The sequence below is a fragment of the Eriocheir sinensis genome, chromosome 64 (genome assembly GCF_024679095.1).
Source record: "Eriocheir sinensis breed Jianghai 21 chromosome 64, ASM2467909v1, whole genome shotgun sequence".
Classification (NCBI taxonomy): domain Eukaryota; kingdom Metazoa; phylum Arthropoda; class Malacostraca; order Decapoda; family Varunidae; genus Eriocheir; species Eriocheir sinensis.
Window position 1 is genome coordinate 1,402,831 of NC_066572.1, and position 15,000 is coordinate 1,417,830.

Below are 15,000 nucleotides of genomic sequence, written 5' to 3' on the forward strand. Positions count from 1 at the left end.
AAGAGGAGATCCGGCCTTACCTCACTGTACCCTGTTAACCAAAGCCTCGGTGTTTGGTAGTACTTGTCGTAGGTGATGTGGAGGTCATAGGTTCTCGTCTGAAGGATCTCCCCACCCTCCCCTGCCCCCCCCGGACTTGCAGCAGCGGCAGCAGGCGTAGGAGCAGTAGGGGGGATGGTCTGAACTACACTCTGTTATAAGGAGAAATAGTAGTAGTAGTAGTAGTAGTAGTAGTAGTGGAGTTAAGCATCTCCACTCTTTCATCCCTGTGCTGTCCAAATCCCTTATGCAAGAGTTAACCAGCATCTCCACTCTTTCATCCCTGTGCTGTCCCAATCCCTTATGCATGAGTTAACCAGCATCTCCACTCTTTCATCCCTGTGCTGTCCCAATCCCTTATGCAAGAGTTAACCAGCATCTCCAATCTTTCATCCCTGTGCTGTCCCAATCCCTTATGCAAGAGTTAACCAACATCTCCACTCTTTCATCCCTGTGCTGTCCAAATCCCTTATGCAAGAGTTAACCAGCATCTTCACTCTTTCATCCCTGTGCTGTCCAAATCCCTTATGCAAGAGTTAACCAGCATCTCCACTCTTTCATCCCTGTGCTGTCCAAATCCCTTATGCAAGAGTTAACCAACATCTCCACTCTTTCATCCCTGTGCTGTCCAAATCCCTTATGCAAGAGTTAACCAGCATCTTCACTCTCTCATCCCTGTGCTGTCCCAATCCCTTATGCAAGAGTTAACCAGCATCTCCAATCTTTCATCCCTGTGCTGTCCCAATCCCTTATGCAAGAGTTAACCAGCATCTCCAATCTTTCATCCCTGTACTGTCCCAATCCCTTATGCAAGAGTTAACCAGCATCTCCACTCTTTCATCCCTGTACTGTCCAAATCCCTTATGCAAGAGTTAACCAGCATCTTCACTCTCTCATCCCTGTACTGTCCAGCAACCAGCAACTTCACTCTTTCATCCTTATACTGTCCCAATCCCTTATGCAAGAGTTAACCAGCATCTTCACTCTTTCATCCCTGTACTGTCCAAATCCCTTATGCAAGAGTTAACCAGCATCTTCACTCTCTCATCCCTGTACTGTCCCAATCCCTTATGCATGAGTTAACCAGCATCTCCAATCTTTCACCACCACCACCACCACCATCACCACTCACCGGGTCCTCCTGTTCCAGCATTCCAGACTCCTCGAAGGCCTCCATATCCGCAGCTTCTTCATCATCCTCATCATCATCATCATCATCATCATCACCATCATCACCGTTGGCGGAATTGAGTGTTCCATTCTTGGTGGTTTTCTGCGGAGAAGACGAGGAGGAGGAGGAGGAGGAGGAGGGAAGAAGAGGAGGAGGTGATAGAAAGAGAGAGAGGAGGAGGAGGAGGAGGATAAGGAATGGAGGAGGATGAAGGGAAGGGAAGGAGAGAAAGAGAAGAGATTGAGATAGATAGATAGATAGGTAGAGAGAGAGAGAGAGAGAGAGAGAGAGAGAGAGAGAGAGAGAGAGAGAGAGAGAGAGAGAGAGAGAGAGAGAGAGAGAGAGAGAGAGAGAAAGGAAAAATAATGAGAAAAATTAGTTGGTTTCTTCTTCTTCTTCTTCTTCCTCCTCCTCCTCCTCCTCCTCCTCTCTCTCTCTCTCTCTCTCTCTCTGGCTCTCTTCTTATTTCTCTTCCTTCCTTCCTTCCTTCCTATGCCATTTCCTTTCTCCTCCTCCTCCTCCTCCTCCTCCTCTTCCTCTTCTTCTACATAAATACTCATCCATACTTTTTAATACAGTTTTCCTCCTCCTCCTCCTCCATACTTTTTAAAACAGTCTTCCTCCTCCTCCTCCTCCTCTTCCTCTTCTTCAGCAAATATACTCATCCATACTTTTAATACAGTCCTCCTCCTCCTCCTCCTCCTCCATACTTTTTAAAACAGCCTTCCTCCTCCTCCTCCTCCTCCTCCATACTTTTTAAAACAGCCTTCCTCCTCCTCCTCCTCCATACTTTTTAAAACAGCCTTCCTCCTCCTCCTCCTCCTCCTCCATACTTTTTAAAACAGTCCTCCTCCTCCTCCTCCATACCTTGTCCTCCAAAGACATGTCCGCCACCTTCTCCTCGAGCGCCGCAGAGTCGCTAAAATGATGAGTGTCGACCCAACCACCGTCAGGGTCATTCTCACTCTCCAGAACCAACTCCTGCTCACTCCTGTACTCCATCTGTTAGGGGGAGAGGAGGAGGAGGAGGAGGAGGAGGAGGAGATTGTTGGTTGGAGATGGAAAGGAAGGAAGGAAGGAAGGAAGATATGGTGAAGAAAAGGAAGGAAGGAAGGAGGGAAGGAAGGAAGGAAGGAAGGAGGAGGAGGAGGGAGAGATTGTTGGTTGGAGATGGAAAGGAAGGAAGGAAGGAAGGAAGATATGGTGAGGAAAAGGAAGGAAGGAAGGAAGGAAGGAAGGAAGGAAGGAAGGAAGGGAAGGTTAAGTTTAAATCGTCATTATTATTATTATTATTATTATTATTATTATTATTATTATTATCATTCAAATCTAAAGACACACACACACACACACTCTCTCTCTCTCTCTCTCTCTCTCTCTACTCCTCCTCCTCTTCATTTTTCCTTTCTTTCTTTTCTTTCTTAACAATTTTCTCTACTACTACTACTACTACTACTATTACTACTACTACTACTACTACTACTACTTCCTCCTCCTCACCTGCTTGCACCTCCTGAAGCAGGGCACATTCCGCGTAATCAGGAACTGCTTGTCAGGGGGCAGGAAGGGTTTCGTCTTGGCACTGTCCCCGGCGGCCCAGTGCCAGGTCGGGCAGTGGTGAACCAGATGGTCGCCGGCCGCCACGAACTCCTCAGGGGTCAGAACGCCTGTCTCCTTGAACCGGGACTCCTGGGGGGGGGGAGGAAAGGGGGTAGAGAGAGGGGCGTCCATAGTCAGACCCCAGCCCTAGTATTGCCCTTCTAGCCCTCAAGTGAAGTGAGGGAGTGACCTTGGTGCTGAGTGGAGGTGAGTGTTGACATGGCTGCTGTCAGGCTGAGGGACTGGGGTATTTCTGTTACGTTTGTGCAAAATTTACAGGCGAGAAGTGTTGCTGTTTGTATCCTAGGAGGTGTCATGTTAAGTGTGGTATTTTGTCTGGGATGAACCTGGAGAATATACCTAAAATCAATTGGATATGCACCCCATGCCTCCATACAGCATCAATGGCTACCAGCATCGTGGAAAAACTGGATGAATTCAAGTGAGAATTATCTAAGGAAATATCTGTGGTTAAAGATGAGGTTGAGTTAAGGGCTGTGAAGGTGCAGGAGCTGGGATGAGTTGTTGACATGCTTAAATGTTCTGAGCTGATGTGGCAGAGAGGAGGAAAAAGGTCAATAAAACTCTCTTAGTTCTAAAAGCTTCTACACAGGGAAAGAAGGCATAGACAGGAGACCAAGGAAAAAATATAGGAGACCATCTTAGACAGCAATGAGTTCTTACACGCAATTCAGGGTGTTGAGGATAAGACTGAGCTGTTTTTTGTAAGCCTGCAGCTGGGGGCACGATGCACTACATATTGAGGTGTGACCCAACTGTGAGAGAGCTGATTCTGGATATATGATGTGCAGGGCAGCCGTACAGGTGCATAACATGTATATTAATTGGCTGTTGGGGGGACGGGGGAGCCAGGTGTGCATGGGAGGGAAGTGAATCAAGTGTTATTTTTAAGTGTTGGTGTGTTGTGACCAGTGAGTGTGTGTTTGTTTTCTCAATGAGTCTATTGTACCGCAGTCTAAAATCTGACAAGAATCATGACAGTCTATTGTACCAGTCTAAAATCTGACAAGAATCAAGACAGTCTATTGTACCGGTCTAAAATCTGACAAGAATCACAAGAAGCTAAAAGTAGAATGAGGAATAGACACGGTGAGAGACAGATACCATGCAATTATATGCTATCATTGTGAGGGATACAGCCATCTTGAGGTCATCTGTACTGCCAAGACCTATGGAAACACCCCAAATTGTTTCAAATTCACTGGCAATCATAAATCACAGGAGTGCACCATGGCTCAGAAGAAATAAGCTCCCTCCTGACATAAGAAGAACAAAGAATCTCTCCAAATTTAAGAAAGAACTATAAACATCTCTGACATGGAAGCATTGACAATTGGAAAGTTTCGTTTAGTCGGTGCAACATCTGTGGTCATATGCCGGAGAGAGACAGAAGGGGAAGGAAGGAAGGTTTTGTTTAGTGGGCGCAACATCTGTGGTCATATGCCGGAGAGAGACAGAAGGGGAAGGAAGGAAAGTTTTGTTTAGTGGGCGCAACATCTGTGGTCATATGCCGGAGAGAGACAGAAGGGGAAGGAAGGAAAGTTTTGTTTAGTGGGCGCAACATCTGTGGTCATATGCCGGAGAGAGACAGAAGGGGAAGGAAGGTTTTGTTTAGTGGGTGCAACATCTGTGGTCATATGCCGGAGAGAGACAGAAGGGGAAGGAAGGAAGGTTTTGTTTAGTGGGCACAACATCTGTGGTCATATGCCGGAGAGAGACAGAAGGGGAAGGAAGGTTTTGTTTAGTGGGCGCAACATCTGTGGTCATATGCCGGAGAGAGACAGAAGGGGAAGGAAGGAAGGTTTTGTTTAGTGGGTGCAACATCTGTGGTCATATGCCGGAGAGAGACAGAAGGGGAAGGAAGGAAAGTTTTGTTTAGTGGGCGCAACATCTGTGGTCATATGCTGGAGAGAGACAGAAGGGGAAGGAAGGAAGGTTTTGTTTAGTGGGTGCAACATCTGTGGTCATATGCCGGAGAGAGACAGCAGGGGAAGGAAGGAAAGTTTTGTTTAGTGGGCGCAACATCTGTGGTCATATGCCGGAGAGAGACAGAAGGGGAAGGAAGGTTTTGTTTAGTGGGTGCAACATCTGTGGTCATATGCCGGAGAGAGACAGAAGGGGAAGGAAGGAAAGTTTTGTTTAGTGGGCGCAACATCTGTGGTCATATGCCGGACAGGAAGGGGAAGGAATTATAGGAGAAGGGAACAGACCCCAGGAGACGGGACACAACCCCCGATTAAAACCTGGTACCCATTCACTGCTGGGTGGACAGGGGCGTAGGGTATCGGAAAACCCGCCCAAATTTTTCCACTCCGCCCGGGAATCGAACCCGGGCTCCCTCGATTGTGAGCCGAGTGTGCTAACCACTGCACCACGAAGCCCCCTACGTGGAACCAGATAAATAAGAAACACAAGTAACAAGTAGAGTAAGAAATGCGTTAGTTGTGTGAGGTGAAAGACTCAATACAGAGGAAGGAGAGGACACAATTGAAGAACTGTTATATATAGAAGACCTGAAGAGTGATATTTGAAATGTGGAGAGAGAGAGAGCAACAAGAGCTGAAAATTGACCAGTGAGGATCATCAGGGAAGCGCCGATACAAAGGTCAAGCTTCCCGAACGACACCTGACCTGACCTGACCTGATGACCGACTCCTACCTTCAGTACGGGCGTCAGGTACTCCGCCACCCCCAGCGCCTTGCCCTTCACCGTATTGATCACGTTCTGCATGCTGGCGGGTCACTTCAGGGCTCAGGGTCAGGTCAAAGGTCACACTACGAGGTCACGAGGTCACGGGGAGGAGAAATACGTTATCAGGGCACGCCTCTCTCTCTCTCTCCCTGGCCACCATAACAAGCGGGGATACGAGCCTACTATTATTACCACATGTCAGGGTTTTTGGTCATTATTTCTCTATTTAAGGACATTTATGGCGTTATAAGTTGGTTATTTATTTATTTAGTGATAGTTAGTTAGTTAATGAGTACGTGCTATAGAGTTTGGGAGGTTGTTATATATGTGTTTGCCCTTATTATCACATGTCAGGGCTTTTGGGATTTATTATTCTCTATTTAAGGATATTTTTAAGTTATTTAATTAGTTAGTAAGGTCTAGTTAGTTAGTTAGTTAATTATAAAAAAGATAGTTGGTTTGATGGATGGATACGAGCCTACTGCTATTACAACATGTTACGGTTTGGCTCTCAATATTTCTCTATTTAAGGACAATTTTAGCAGTTTTAAGAATATTTTTGTAAATAATTTTGCATTTTCTTGAGTAATTATGCTTTTATAGACATATTTAGCCTCGATTAGTTAATATTTCAAACTATACCAAGATCCCTTATAATTAGGCTTAAACTAATAACTATCTAACTTTAACTTATTATATACATAGAGATAATTAAAAGAGGCGTTACTTCTTTATATATCAAGATTTATTAACATTTATTAAGATATATATATGGAGATGGCTAGCCAGAGCAGTGTTACCATATCAGTTCTCAGCCTAAGAGGAGAATGCCACTAAATCTTTTAATTAATAATAACGTAAAATAAATATGGAGGGAGGTGAATTAATGTCTTTAGCCTTATATAAAGAAGTAATACAGGGAGAAAATAGGAAATAGAGAAGAAATAGATGGAGAAATATAAAATCAAAGTCATATCAATTGTACAGCCTACCACTACCGCATTTCTCCCTTAATAATAAAGCGAAATATACATAAAATACAGACAACATACACCATGAATAAATAAATATGTATAGTGAAGAAATAATGAAAAAATAAAATATATAGAAAAACCAAGGTCTCCACCCCGAGTTGGCAGCAGTGGGCGATGTAAACAAACAGGCCGAGGAGGAAGGAAGGAAAAAAATCGTTCATTTCCTTTAATTACACAAACAATTAACGCTGAAACGCCATTAATAAGGAGAGGGGAGAACAACCAGAAGAGGAGAACGAGAGAGGAAGAACCCAGGAAGCGATACAAGTGGGGGAAGAGAAGGAAGAGGGAGGAGGAGGAGAAGGAAGAGGAAAATTAATAACTTTTTTTGCCTTGTGAACAGTTGAGAGTGAGGCGCCATTGAGAGGGAGACAGGAGAGAGGAGAAGAGAAGAAGAGGAAGAAGAAGAAGGAAGGAAGAATTTGAAGTAGAAGAAGAAGAGGAAGAAACAAGAAGGAAAAGAAGAATTAAATAAAGGAAAAGAAGAAGAGGAAGGAGAAACGAGAAAAAGAAGAAGAAAAAGAAAGGAAAAACAGACGAAGAAAGGAAAAACAGCCGAGAAAAGAGGAAAAGGAGAATTAAATAAAGGAAAAGAAGAAGAGGAAGGAGAAACGAGAAAAAGAAAAAGAAAAAGAAAGGAAAAACAGCCAAAAAAAGAGGAAAAGGAGAATTAAATAAAGGAAAAGAACAAGAGAAAGGAGGAACCAGAAGAAGAAGAAGAAGAAGAAGAAGCATTATCCAACACCCCCATACACACAATGTCTCGGCAGCCTCGCGGTCGCCCAACCTTCAGCATCGAGGACGCCTTCGAGGAGGAGCCGGAGGATGTGGTGCGGATGTACGGCGCAACCACTGAGCGCTCGCCCCTCAAACCCAAGGGGGGCACCGCCATGGAGGACTCAGGGGGCGCGCGGGGGGCCGACTCAGGGGGCGGGAAGAGCCTAATGGTCCTGCCTGACGTGGATGTAAGTTAATTATTGTGGATTTAATGTCGTAATGATTATAATTAGACTCGTTCCTTGGTATTGATATTAACGACCTATTAAATGGTTATGATTCGTTTGTTAGTATTGGAGTTAACGATCTATTAAGTGGTTCTAATGTCCTAATGATTACAGTAGACTGGTTTGATGGTATTGATGTTAACGACCTATAATTAATTGTACAGGTTATTCTCAAGTGGGTAAGACTAGAGAGAGAGAGAGAGAGACAGAGAGAGAGAGAGAGAGAGAGAGAAAGCAGTAATGAGAAAGAGAGAATGGAGAGAATTGAAAAAGCGAGAGAGAGAGAGAGAGAGAAAACAGTAATGAGAAAGAGAGAGAATGGAGAGAATTGAAAAAGCTAGAGAGAGAGACAGTTACACACACCCTCCCTCACTTCCTCCCCCCCTCCCCCTCCCCCTTCCCCCCCAGGCTGTATCCCGGGATAGCGACTCACTCATCCCAGGGGACGGAGGCGGCGGGGGTGGCGGGGCAGGCTATGGCTCCTCCCAGTGGTGGTTCCGGCATCCCAAAGTACGGGAGAAGTGGCGTGTGGTGGCTGCCGCGTTCGTGCTGCTCCTCGTCGGCCTGGGTGAGTGCTATGGGGTCTTGGGTGTAAGGGTAGAGGAATTTATATAATGTGGTTAGCTTTTCTCTCCCTCTCTCCCTGACTTTCCTCCCTTCTCTCCTTTTCTCTCTCTCTCTCTCTCTCTCTCTCTCTCTCTCTCTCTCTCTCTCTCTCTCTGATTTTCCACCCCTGTATATATTCCTTCCTTCCTTCCTAACCCCATTTTTCTCCTCCTCCTCCTCCTCCTCCTCCTACGTAATCCTCCATTCCCCCTCTTCCTTCCTCCTCCTCCTCCTCCTCTTCCTATGTAATCTCCATTCTTTCTCTCCCTTCCTCCTCCTCCTCCTCCTCTTCCTACGTAATCTCCATTCTTTCTCTCCCTTCCTTCTCCTCCTCCTCCTCCTCCTACATAACCCTCAATTCTCTCCCTCCCTTCCTCCTCCTCCTCCTCCTCCCCCTCCATAACACCCCCCATTCTCTCCCTCCCTACAGTTCTCCTAGTGGTCGGCATCGTGGTGGAGGCTGTACCCTTAGAGAGCCTATCCGGGTCGGTCTTTATCATCGCCGGGCTAATCTGCTTCATCCCGGGGGCCTACCATGTGGTCTACGTGCTCCTGGCGGTCTGGGGCAGGCGTGGGTATGACTTCTATAACCTGCCGCTGTTTAACTGAGGTCTGGGGTGAGTGGGTGTAAGGATAGAGAAAAATATGTGTGTGTATTGAAAGTGTGTCAGAGAGAGAGAGAGAGAGAGAAAAGAATGAAGAAAGAGAAAATGAAGAGAGAGAGAGAGAGAGAGAGAGAGAGAGAGAGAGAGAGAGAGAGAGAGAGAGAGAGAGAGAATTCCACATGTTTCAAACTTCACAAGATAAGATAGTGTGTTTGTACGTGTGTGTGTGTGTGTGTGTGTGTGTGCGTGCAAGGTCACCTAAAGGGAATCCAATCTCATTTTAAAGTGTTCTAAGAGGCTTCACATATATTAGTCTCTCTATATTGGGTTCGAATCCATGTCTGTGTGTTATAGAGGATTGGAATCTATTTGGAAGGAGGATCGAGGTTACCAAAAGGGAATCCAGTCTCATTTCAAAGTGTTCTAAGAGGCTTGACATATATTAGGCTCTCTATATTGGGTTCGAATCCATGTCTGTGTTATAGAGGATTGGAATCTATTTGGAAGGAGGATCAAGGTTAACAGAAGGGAATCCAATCTCATATATCAAAGTGTTCTAAGAGGCTTCACATAATATATTAGCCTCTCTACATAGGGTTCGAATCCATGTCTGTGTGTTATAGAGGATTGGAATCTATTTGGAAGGAGGATCAAGGTTACCAAAAGGGATTGAGGCATAATATAGTGTTTTAAGGAGGATTTGAATGCCTTGATAAATTGTATAGGCATTTTATATGGGTTTGAGTGTGTGTGTGTGTGTGTGTGTGTGTGTGTGTGTGTGTGTGTGTGTGTGTGTGTTTTAATTAACTTGTAAAGAGGATTGAGGTTAGCATAAGGGAATCCAGTCTTACCTTAGTGTTTTATAAGGAATTGGATGCTATTAACAGATATTAGTACAGCATTATAGAAGTGTGTGTGTGTGTTCGTATGTGTGTTTAGCGAGGGTGTTGAACTCTTCCGAAAGGCATCCAACTCCTTCCTATTGAGTGTTTGTGACGCTTATGATATTGCAGCTTCTATAGATATTTTTAACTTTATTTTAATTCTTTTTTTTAATAATTTTTATTTTAATTCTTCTTTTCTTCGTTGTTATTTTCTCGTATTTTCACTATTCAGATTTTTTTTTTTTTTTTTGTGTGTGTGTTTGTGTGTGTGTGTGTGTGTGTGTGTGTTAACGGCACTTCCGATCTCTTCGTTTCACTTATACATATTTTTTTTAGCTACTTTTATGACGTTTTTTCGTTGCGTTTATTGTTTTCTGCGACGGAAGGGAAAAAATTTTAATAACATTTTTTCAATATTCATTTCATCTATTGTTTCTCTGACGGAAGATTCGCGACGCTTATATTCCACACAGTTTCTGCCGCTGTTAATCGACATATTCATTTCGTTTATAGTTTTCTGGCACGGAAGGGCAAAAAAAACTACATTACGACATTTTTTGCTCATTCGTGTCATCTATAGTTTCTGGGATCAGGATAGAGGATTCATTACGCTTATATTTTACACTTTCTGACGCTGTTATTCAGGTTATTCATTTCGTTTATAGTTTTCTGGCACAAGGCGAAAAAATTACATTACGACATTTTTTAATCATTCGTGTCATCTATAGTTTCTGGGATCAGGATAGAGGATTCATTACGCTTATATTTTACACTTTCTGCCGCTGTTATTCAGGTTTTTCATTTCGTTTATAGTTTTCTGGCATGGAAGGCAAAAAAATTACATTACGACATTTTTTGCTCATTCGTGTCATCTATAGTTTCTGGGATTAGGATAGAGGATTCATTACGCTTATATTCTAAACTTTCTGCCGCTGTTACTCGACATATTCATTCGCTTATAGTTTTCTGGCACGGAAGGCAAAAAAATTACATTACGACATTTTTTGCTCATTCGTGTCATCTATAGTTTCTAGGATCAGGATAGAGGATTCATGACGCTTATATTTTACACTTTCTGACGCTGTTTTTCAGGTTATTCATTTCATTTATAGTTTTCTGAGCCGGAAGATGAAAAATTTTGCAATGACAGTTTTTCAACATTCATTTCATCTATACTTTTTAGGACGGAGAGTTCGTAACGCTTATATTTTAAACTTTCTGACGCTGTTATTCAGGTTATTCATTTCGTTTATTGTTTTCTGGCACGGAAGATGAAGAATTTTGCAATGACATTTTCTCAACATTCATTTCATCTATTGTTTCTGGGACTGACAATTCGCGACGCTTATAGTTTGGAATTTCCGCAGCTATTATGACGCTTATATTTCCAGCTGCCAAATAAAATACGCTCATGTACGTTTTTATCACAGCCATGTACGCGCGCACACGACCCCCTTACGTCTTCGTGTATGTATGGGGGTGTGTGCGTATATGTGTGTGTGTGTTTCAATTAGGTATTATTAAGTACACATGTGACTGTTTGAGTGGAGGGTTGGATGTGTACATGTGTAGGTTTTTACATGTGTGTGTGTGTGTGTGTGTGTGTGTGTGTGTGTGTGTGTGTGTGTTTGTCAGGGTCCTGTTGTATCTAATCATATGTGAGAAAGAGAAAGAGAGAGAGAGAGAGAGAGAGAGAGAGAGAGAGAGAGAGAATTACAGCATTGTCATAGGTCATTCACACACAAACACACACACACACACACACACACACACACGCACGCACACAGATAGACTAGATAGGAATTTCTTCACTGATAACAAGAACTACTAATATCTCTCTCTCTCTCTCTCTCTCTCTCTCTCTCTCTCTCTCTCTCTCTCTCTTAACAATGATATATTAACAGTATTCTATTAATTATTTCGTATTACTGATAACACAAAATAATAATAATAATAATAATAATAATAATAATAATAATAATAATAATAATCAAAAACTATCTTGGGAAGGTCGAAACTCATGTGTGTGTGTGTGTGTGTGTGTGTGTGTGTGTGTGTGTGCGATCGAGGTCACCAAAAGGGAATCCAATCTCATTTTAAAGTGTTCTGAGAGGCTTGACAGAATTTACTCTCTTTATAAAGGGTTCAAATCCATGTCTGTGTGTTATAGAGGATTGGAATCTGTTTGGAAAGAGGATCAAGGTTACCAACAGGGAATCCAATCTCATATCAAAGTGTTCTCAGAGGCTTGACATAAATTAGCCTCTATATAGGGTTCGAATCCATGTCTGTGAGTTATAGAGGATTGGAATCTGTTTGGAAAGAGGATCAAGGTTACCAACAGGGAATCCAATCTCATATCAAAGTGTTCTCAGAGGCTTGACATAAATTAGCCTCTATATAGGGTTCAAATCCATGTCTGTGTGTGTTATAGAGGATTGGAATCTATTTGGAAAGAGGATCAAGGTTACCAAAAGGAGTTTAGGCAAGTATGTAGAATAGGATTTATAAATATCTTGCTCGTTGGGAAACTTAAAAATCCTTAAAAATCTTCTTAGAAAATCAACATTGAACCAAAACCGAGCCTTTGGAAACTTTTTTTTTTTTTTTTTTTTTTTTTTACAGCAAAGGAGACAGCTCAAGGGCACAAAAAAGTAAACATTAATAAAAAAAAAAAAAGCTATTTGAGTTCCGATTATAATTGTTAAGTAGTGTTTTGAGTGCTTTCCACCACACAGAAAACTATCAGGCTTTGTATTAAACGTAACTCGATTTGCGCGAGTCTGGTTCACGCGTCTGAAATACCGCGGGGTCCAAAATCCAAATGAATGTTTAACTTACACGATTTTTTCTCTTATACGCGATGTTTTACGGAGTGGCCACCAGATGTCTCACGCAACTGGACCGCGCACCCCAGACTTGGCTACGCACTCTATAAAACTCGCTATTAACAACAACAACAACAACAAGTGTGGGCTCCGTCAGACGCACCAATGATAACACACTCAGGAATTTTCACAAGCTTGCCAGATGACGGAAATGCCGATTAAATTCCCGCGTCTATTCCGGCAAGTCATGGGAGTGTTTTTGTTGTTGTTGTTTTTGTTTTTGTTGTTTCAACGGACGTGTGGGGTGGAGGTCAGGGTTGCCTCGGGAGATACTGGTACGAGATGGGAGATTCCGAGGAGATAGAGAGATACTAGACTATGACGAGAGAGAGAGAGAGAGAGAGAGAGAGAGAGAGAGAGAGATTATAAGAGATAGAGAGAAAGATTACATAGGAGATAGGACATGGGAAATTCTGGGAGATAAGAGATAGGAAGTTCTGGAGAGAGAGAGAGAGAGAGAGAGAGAGAGAGAGAGAGAGAGAGAGAGAGAGAGAGAGAGAGAGAGATAACAAGAAATGATTAAAAAAATAAATAAATTAGGCTTTGAAATAATACAACATTCTGAGGTATTAGAGAGAGAGAGAGAGAGAGAGAGAGAGAGAGAGAGAGAGATAAACCATAGGAGATTACAAGAGATAAAAAGCTTACATAAGAGATACAACATGGGAAATTCCGAGAGATATGTGGAGATTAGAGATAGGAGGTTCAGAGAGAGAGAGAGAGAGAGAGAGAGAGAGAGAGAGAGAGAGAAAGGAGATTACGTAACAGAGATAAAATTGATAGGCTTTAAAAACATGGGAAATTTTGAGAGATAAGAGATAGCCATTTCCGGAGAGAGATCGAGAGAGGGAGATAGTAGGCTATTTCGAGAGAGATAGCGATTGGAGATTACAAAAGATAATGAGATATATTATGATAGGAAATGAAATGCTGGGAAATTCTGGGAGATAAGAGATAGCCATTTCCGGAGAGAGATAGAGGGAGATAGTAGGCTATTTTGGGAGAGATAGCAATGGGAGATTACAAAAGATAATGAGATATATTATAATAGGAGATGAAATGATGGGAAATTCTGAGAGATAAGAGATAGCCATTTCCAGAGAGAGATAGAGGGAGATAGTAGGCTATTTTGGGAGAGATAGCAATGGGAGATTACAAAAGATAATGAGATATATTATAATAGGAGATGAAATGATGGGAAATTCTGAGAGATAAGAGATAGCCATTTCCAGAGAGAGATAGGAGAGATAGTAGGCTATTTTGGGAGAGATAGCAATGGGAGATTACAAAAGATAATGAGATATATTATAATAGGAGATGAAATGATGGGAAATTCTGGGAGATAAGAGATAGCCATTTCCAGAGAGAGATAGAGGGAGATAGTAGGCTATTTTGGGAGAGATAGCAATGGGAGATTACAAAAGATAATGAGATATATTATAATAGGAGATGAAATGATGGGAAATTCTGAGAGATAAGAGATAGCCATTTCCAGAGAGAGATAGAGGGAGATAGTAGGCTATTTTGGGAGAGATAGCAATGGGAGATTACAAAAGATAATGAGATATATTATAATAGGAGATGAAATGATGGGAAATTCTGGGAGATAAGAGATAGCCAGTGCTCAGAGAGACTCGATGGTTTGGACATGTAAGGAGATAGGAGGACACAGTGCTGGGAGAGATAGAAATGGGAGATTACAAAAGATAATGAGATATATTATAATAGGAGATGAAATGATGGGAAATTCTGGGAGATAAGAGATAGGCATTTCCGGAGAGAGAGAGAGAGGGAGATAGTAGGCTATTTTGGGAGAGATAGCGATGAGAGATTACAAAAGATAATGAGATATATTATAATAGGAAATGAAATGCTGGGAAATTCTGAGAGATAAGAGATAGCCATTTCCGGAGAGAGAGAGAGAGGGATAACACACAAAAGATAAGAGATAGGATAAGAAAAATATAACATTACCAACAGATACCAAGATAGGAAATTCTGACAATAGATTAACCGTGAGACTCGTAAGATGTCCCTCTCTCGACGACATCCCATATCTCACAGCGGAACATGGGAACGAGATAATAGATACCAGATTCCGACAGTATCGTGAGAGATTGAATGATTACGAAAGAGATAGAGAGAGAGATAGGAAAGTCCGACTCCAGATAGACCGTGAGATGACCCACTCTCGACGACACCCCATATCTTACAGCGCTTTATCGGAACGAGATATCGGATACCAGATTCTGACAGTATCGTGAGAGATTGAATGATTACGAAGGAGATAGAGAGAGAGATAGGAAAGTCCGACTCCAGATAGACCGTGAGATGTCCCACTCTCGACGACACCCCATATCTCACAGCGGAACATGGGAACGAGATATCGGATACCAGATTCTGACAGTATCGTGAGAGATTGAATGATTACGAAGGAGATAGAGAGAGAGATAGGAG

General features: G+C 42.6%; 2 protein-coding genes and 2 long non-coding RNA genes across 7 annotated transcripts in view; 2 read left to right on the plus strand and 2 right to left on the minus strand.

Annotated features, from left to right (window-relative positions):
* The window catches only part of LOC126987173 (ubiquitin-like-conjugating enzyme ATG3), a 7,939-nt gene extending 2,241 nt beyond the window's left edge, over positions 1-5,698 (minus strand). For both annotated transcript variants that reach the window (XM_050843967.1, XM_050843966.1), the window contains exons 1-5: positions 5,490-5,698; positions 2,711-2,899; positions 2,078-2,212; positions 1,172-1,312; positions 21-191 (exon numbers count right to left, since the gene is read on the minus strand). In XM_050843967.1, coding sequence (XP_050699924.1) covers positions 21-191; positions 1,172-1,312; positions 2,078-2,212; positions 2,711-2,899; positions 5,490-5,561 — 708 coding nt within the window. In that variant the 5' untranslated portion in view covers positions 5,562-5,698. The remainder of the gene's footprint in view (positions 1-20; positions 192-1,171; positions 1,313-2,077; positions 2,213-2,710; positions 2,900-5,489) is intronic.
* On the plus strand, positions 2,917-5,002 carry LOC126987177 (uncharacterized). 3 transcript variants are annotated; one of them, XR_007740319.1, is made up of 3 exons: positions 2,917-4,434; positions 4,561-4,698; positions 4,766-4,887. It is a non-coding gene; the product is annotated as an uncharacterized LOC126987177 (long non-coding RNA). The 3 variants fall into 3 exon arrangements; XR_007740318.1 differs by lacking the exon at positions 4,561-4,698 and adding an exon at positions 4,959-5,002 and having other exon boundaries at positions 2,919-4,434; positions 4,829-4,895; XR_007740317.1 differs by lacking the exon at positions 4,766-4,887 and adding an exon at positions 4,896-5,001 and having other exon boundaries at positions 2,919-4,434.
* A 942-nt stretch (positions 5,699-6,640) lies between the features above and the next one.
* Positions 6,641-8,927, plus strand: LOC126987179 (transmembrane protein 134-like). The gene is made up of 3 exons (XM_050843971.1): positions 6,641-7,521; positions 7,969-8,128; positions 8,597-8,927. The coding sequence occupies exons 1-3, from the start codon at positions 7,315-7,317 to the stop codon at positions 8,773-8,775; spliced, it is 546 nt and encodes a 181-aa protein (XP_050699928.1). The 5' UTR covers positions 6,641-7,314; the 3' UTR covers positions 8,776-8,927.
* On the minus strand, positions 7,387-12,830 carry LOC126987180 (uncharacterized). The gene is made up of 3 exons (XR_007740334.1): positions 12,497-12,830; positions 7,994-8,144; positions 7,387-7,510 (listed from the first exon to the last, which is right to left on the minus strand). It is a non-coding gene; the product is annotated as an uncharacterized LOC126987180 (long non-coding RNA).
* Positions 12,831-15,000: the final 2,170 nt, after the last annotated feature.

Bases quoted from the DNA above. Each gene is read 5' to 3' on its own strand.
- LOC126987179 (XM_050843971.1), top strand. From the start codon at position 7,315: ATGTCTCGGCAGCCTCGCGGTCGCCCAACCTTCAGCATCGAGGACGCC. The intron at 7,522-7,968 runs GTAAGTTAATTA...CTTCCCCCCCAG, and splicing joins TGGTCCTGCCTGACGTGGAT to GCTGTATCCCGGGATAGCGA. The intron at 8,129-8,596 runs GTGAGTGCTATG...CCCTCCCTACAG, and splicing joins GCTGCTCCTCGTCGGCCTGG to TTCTCCTAGTGGTCGGCATC.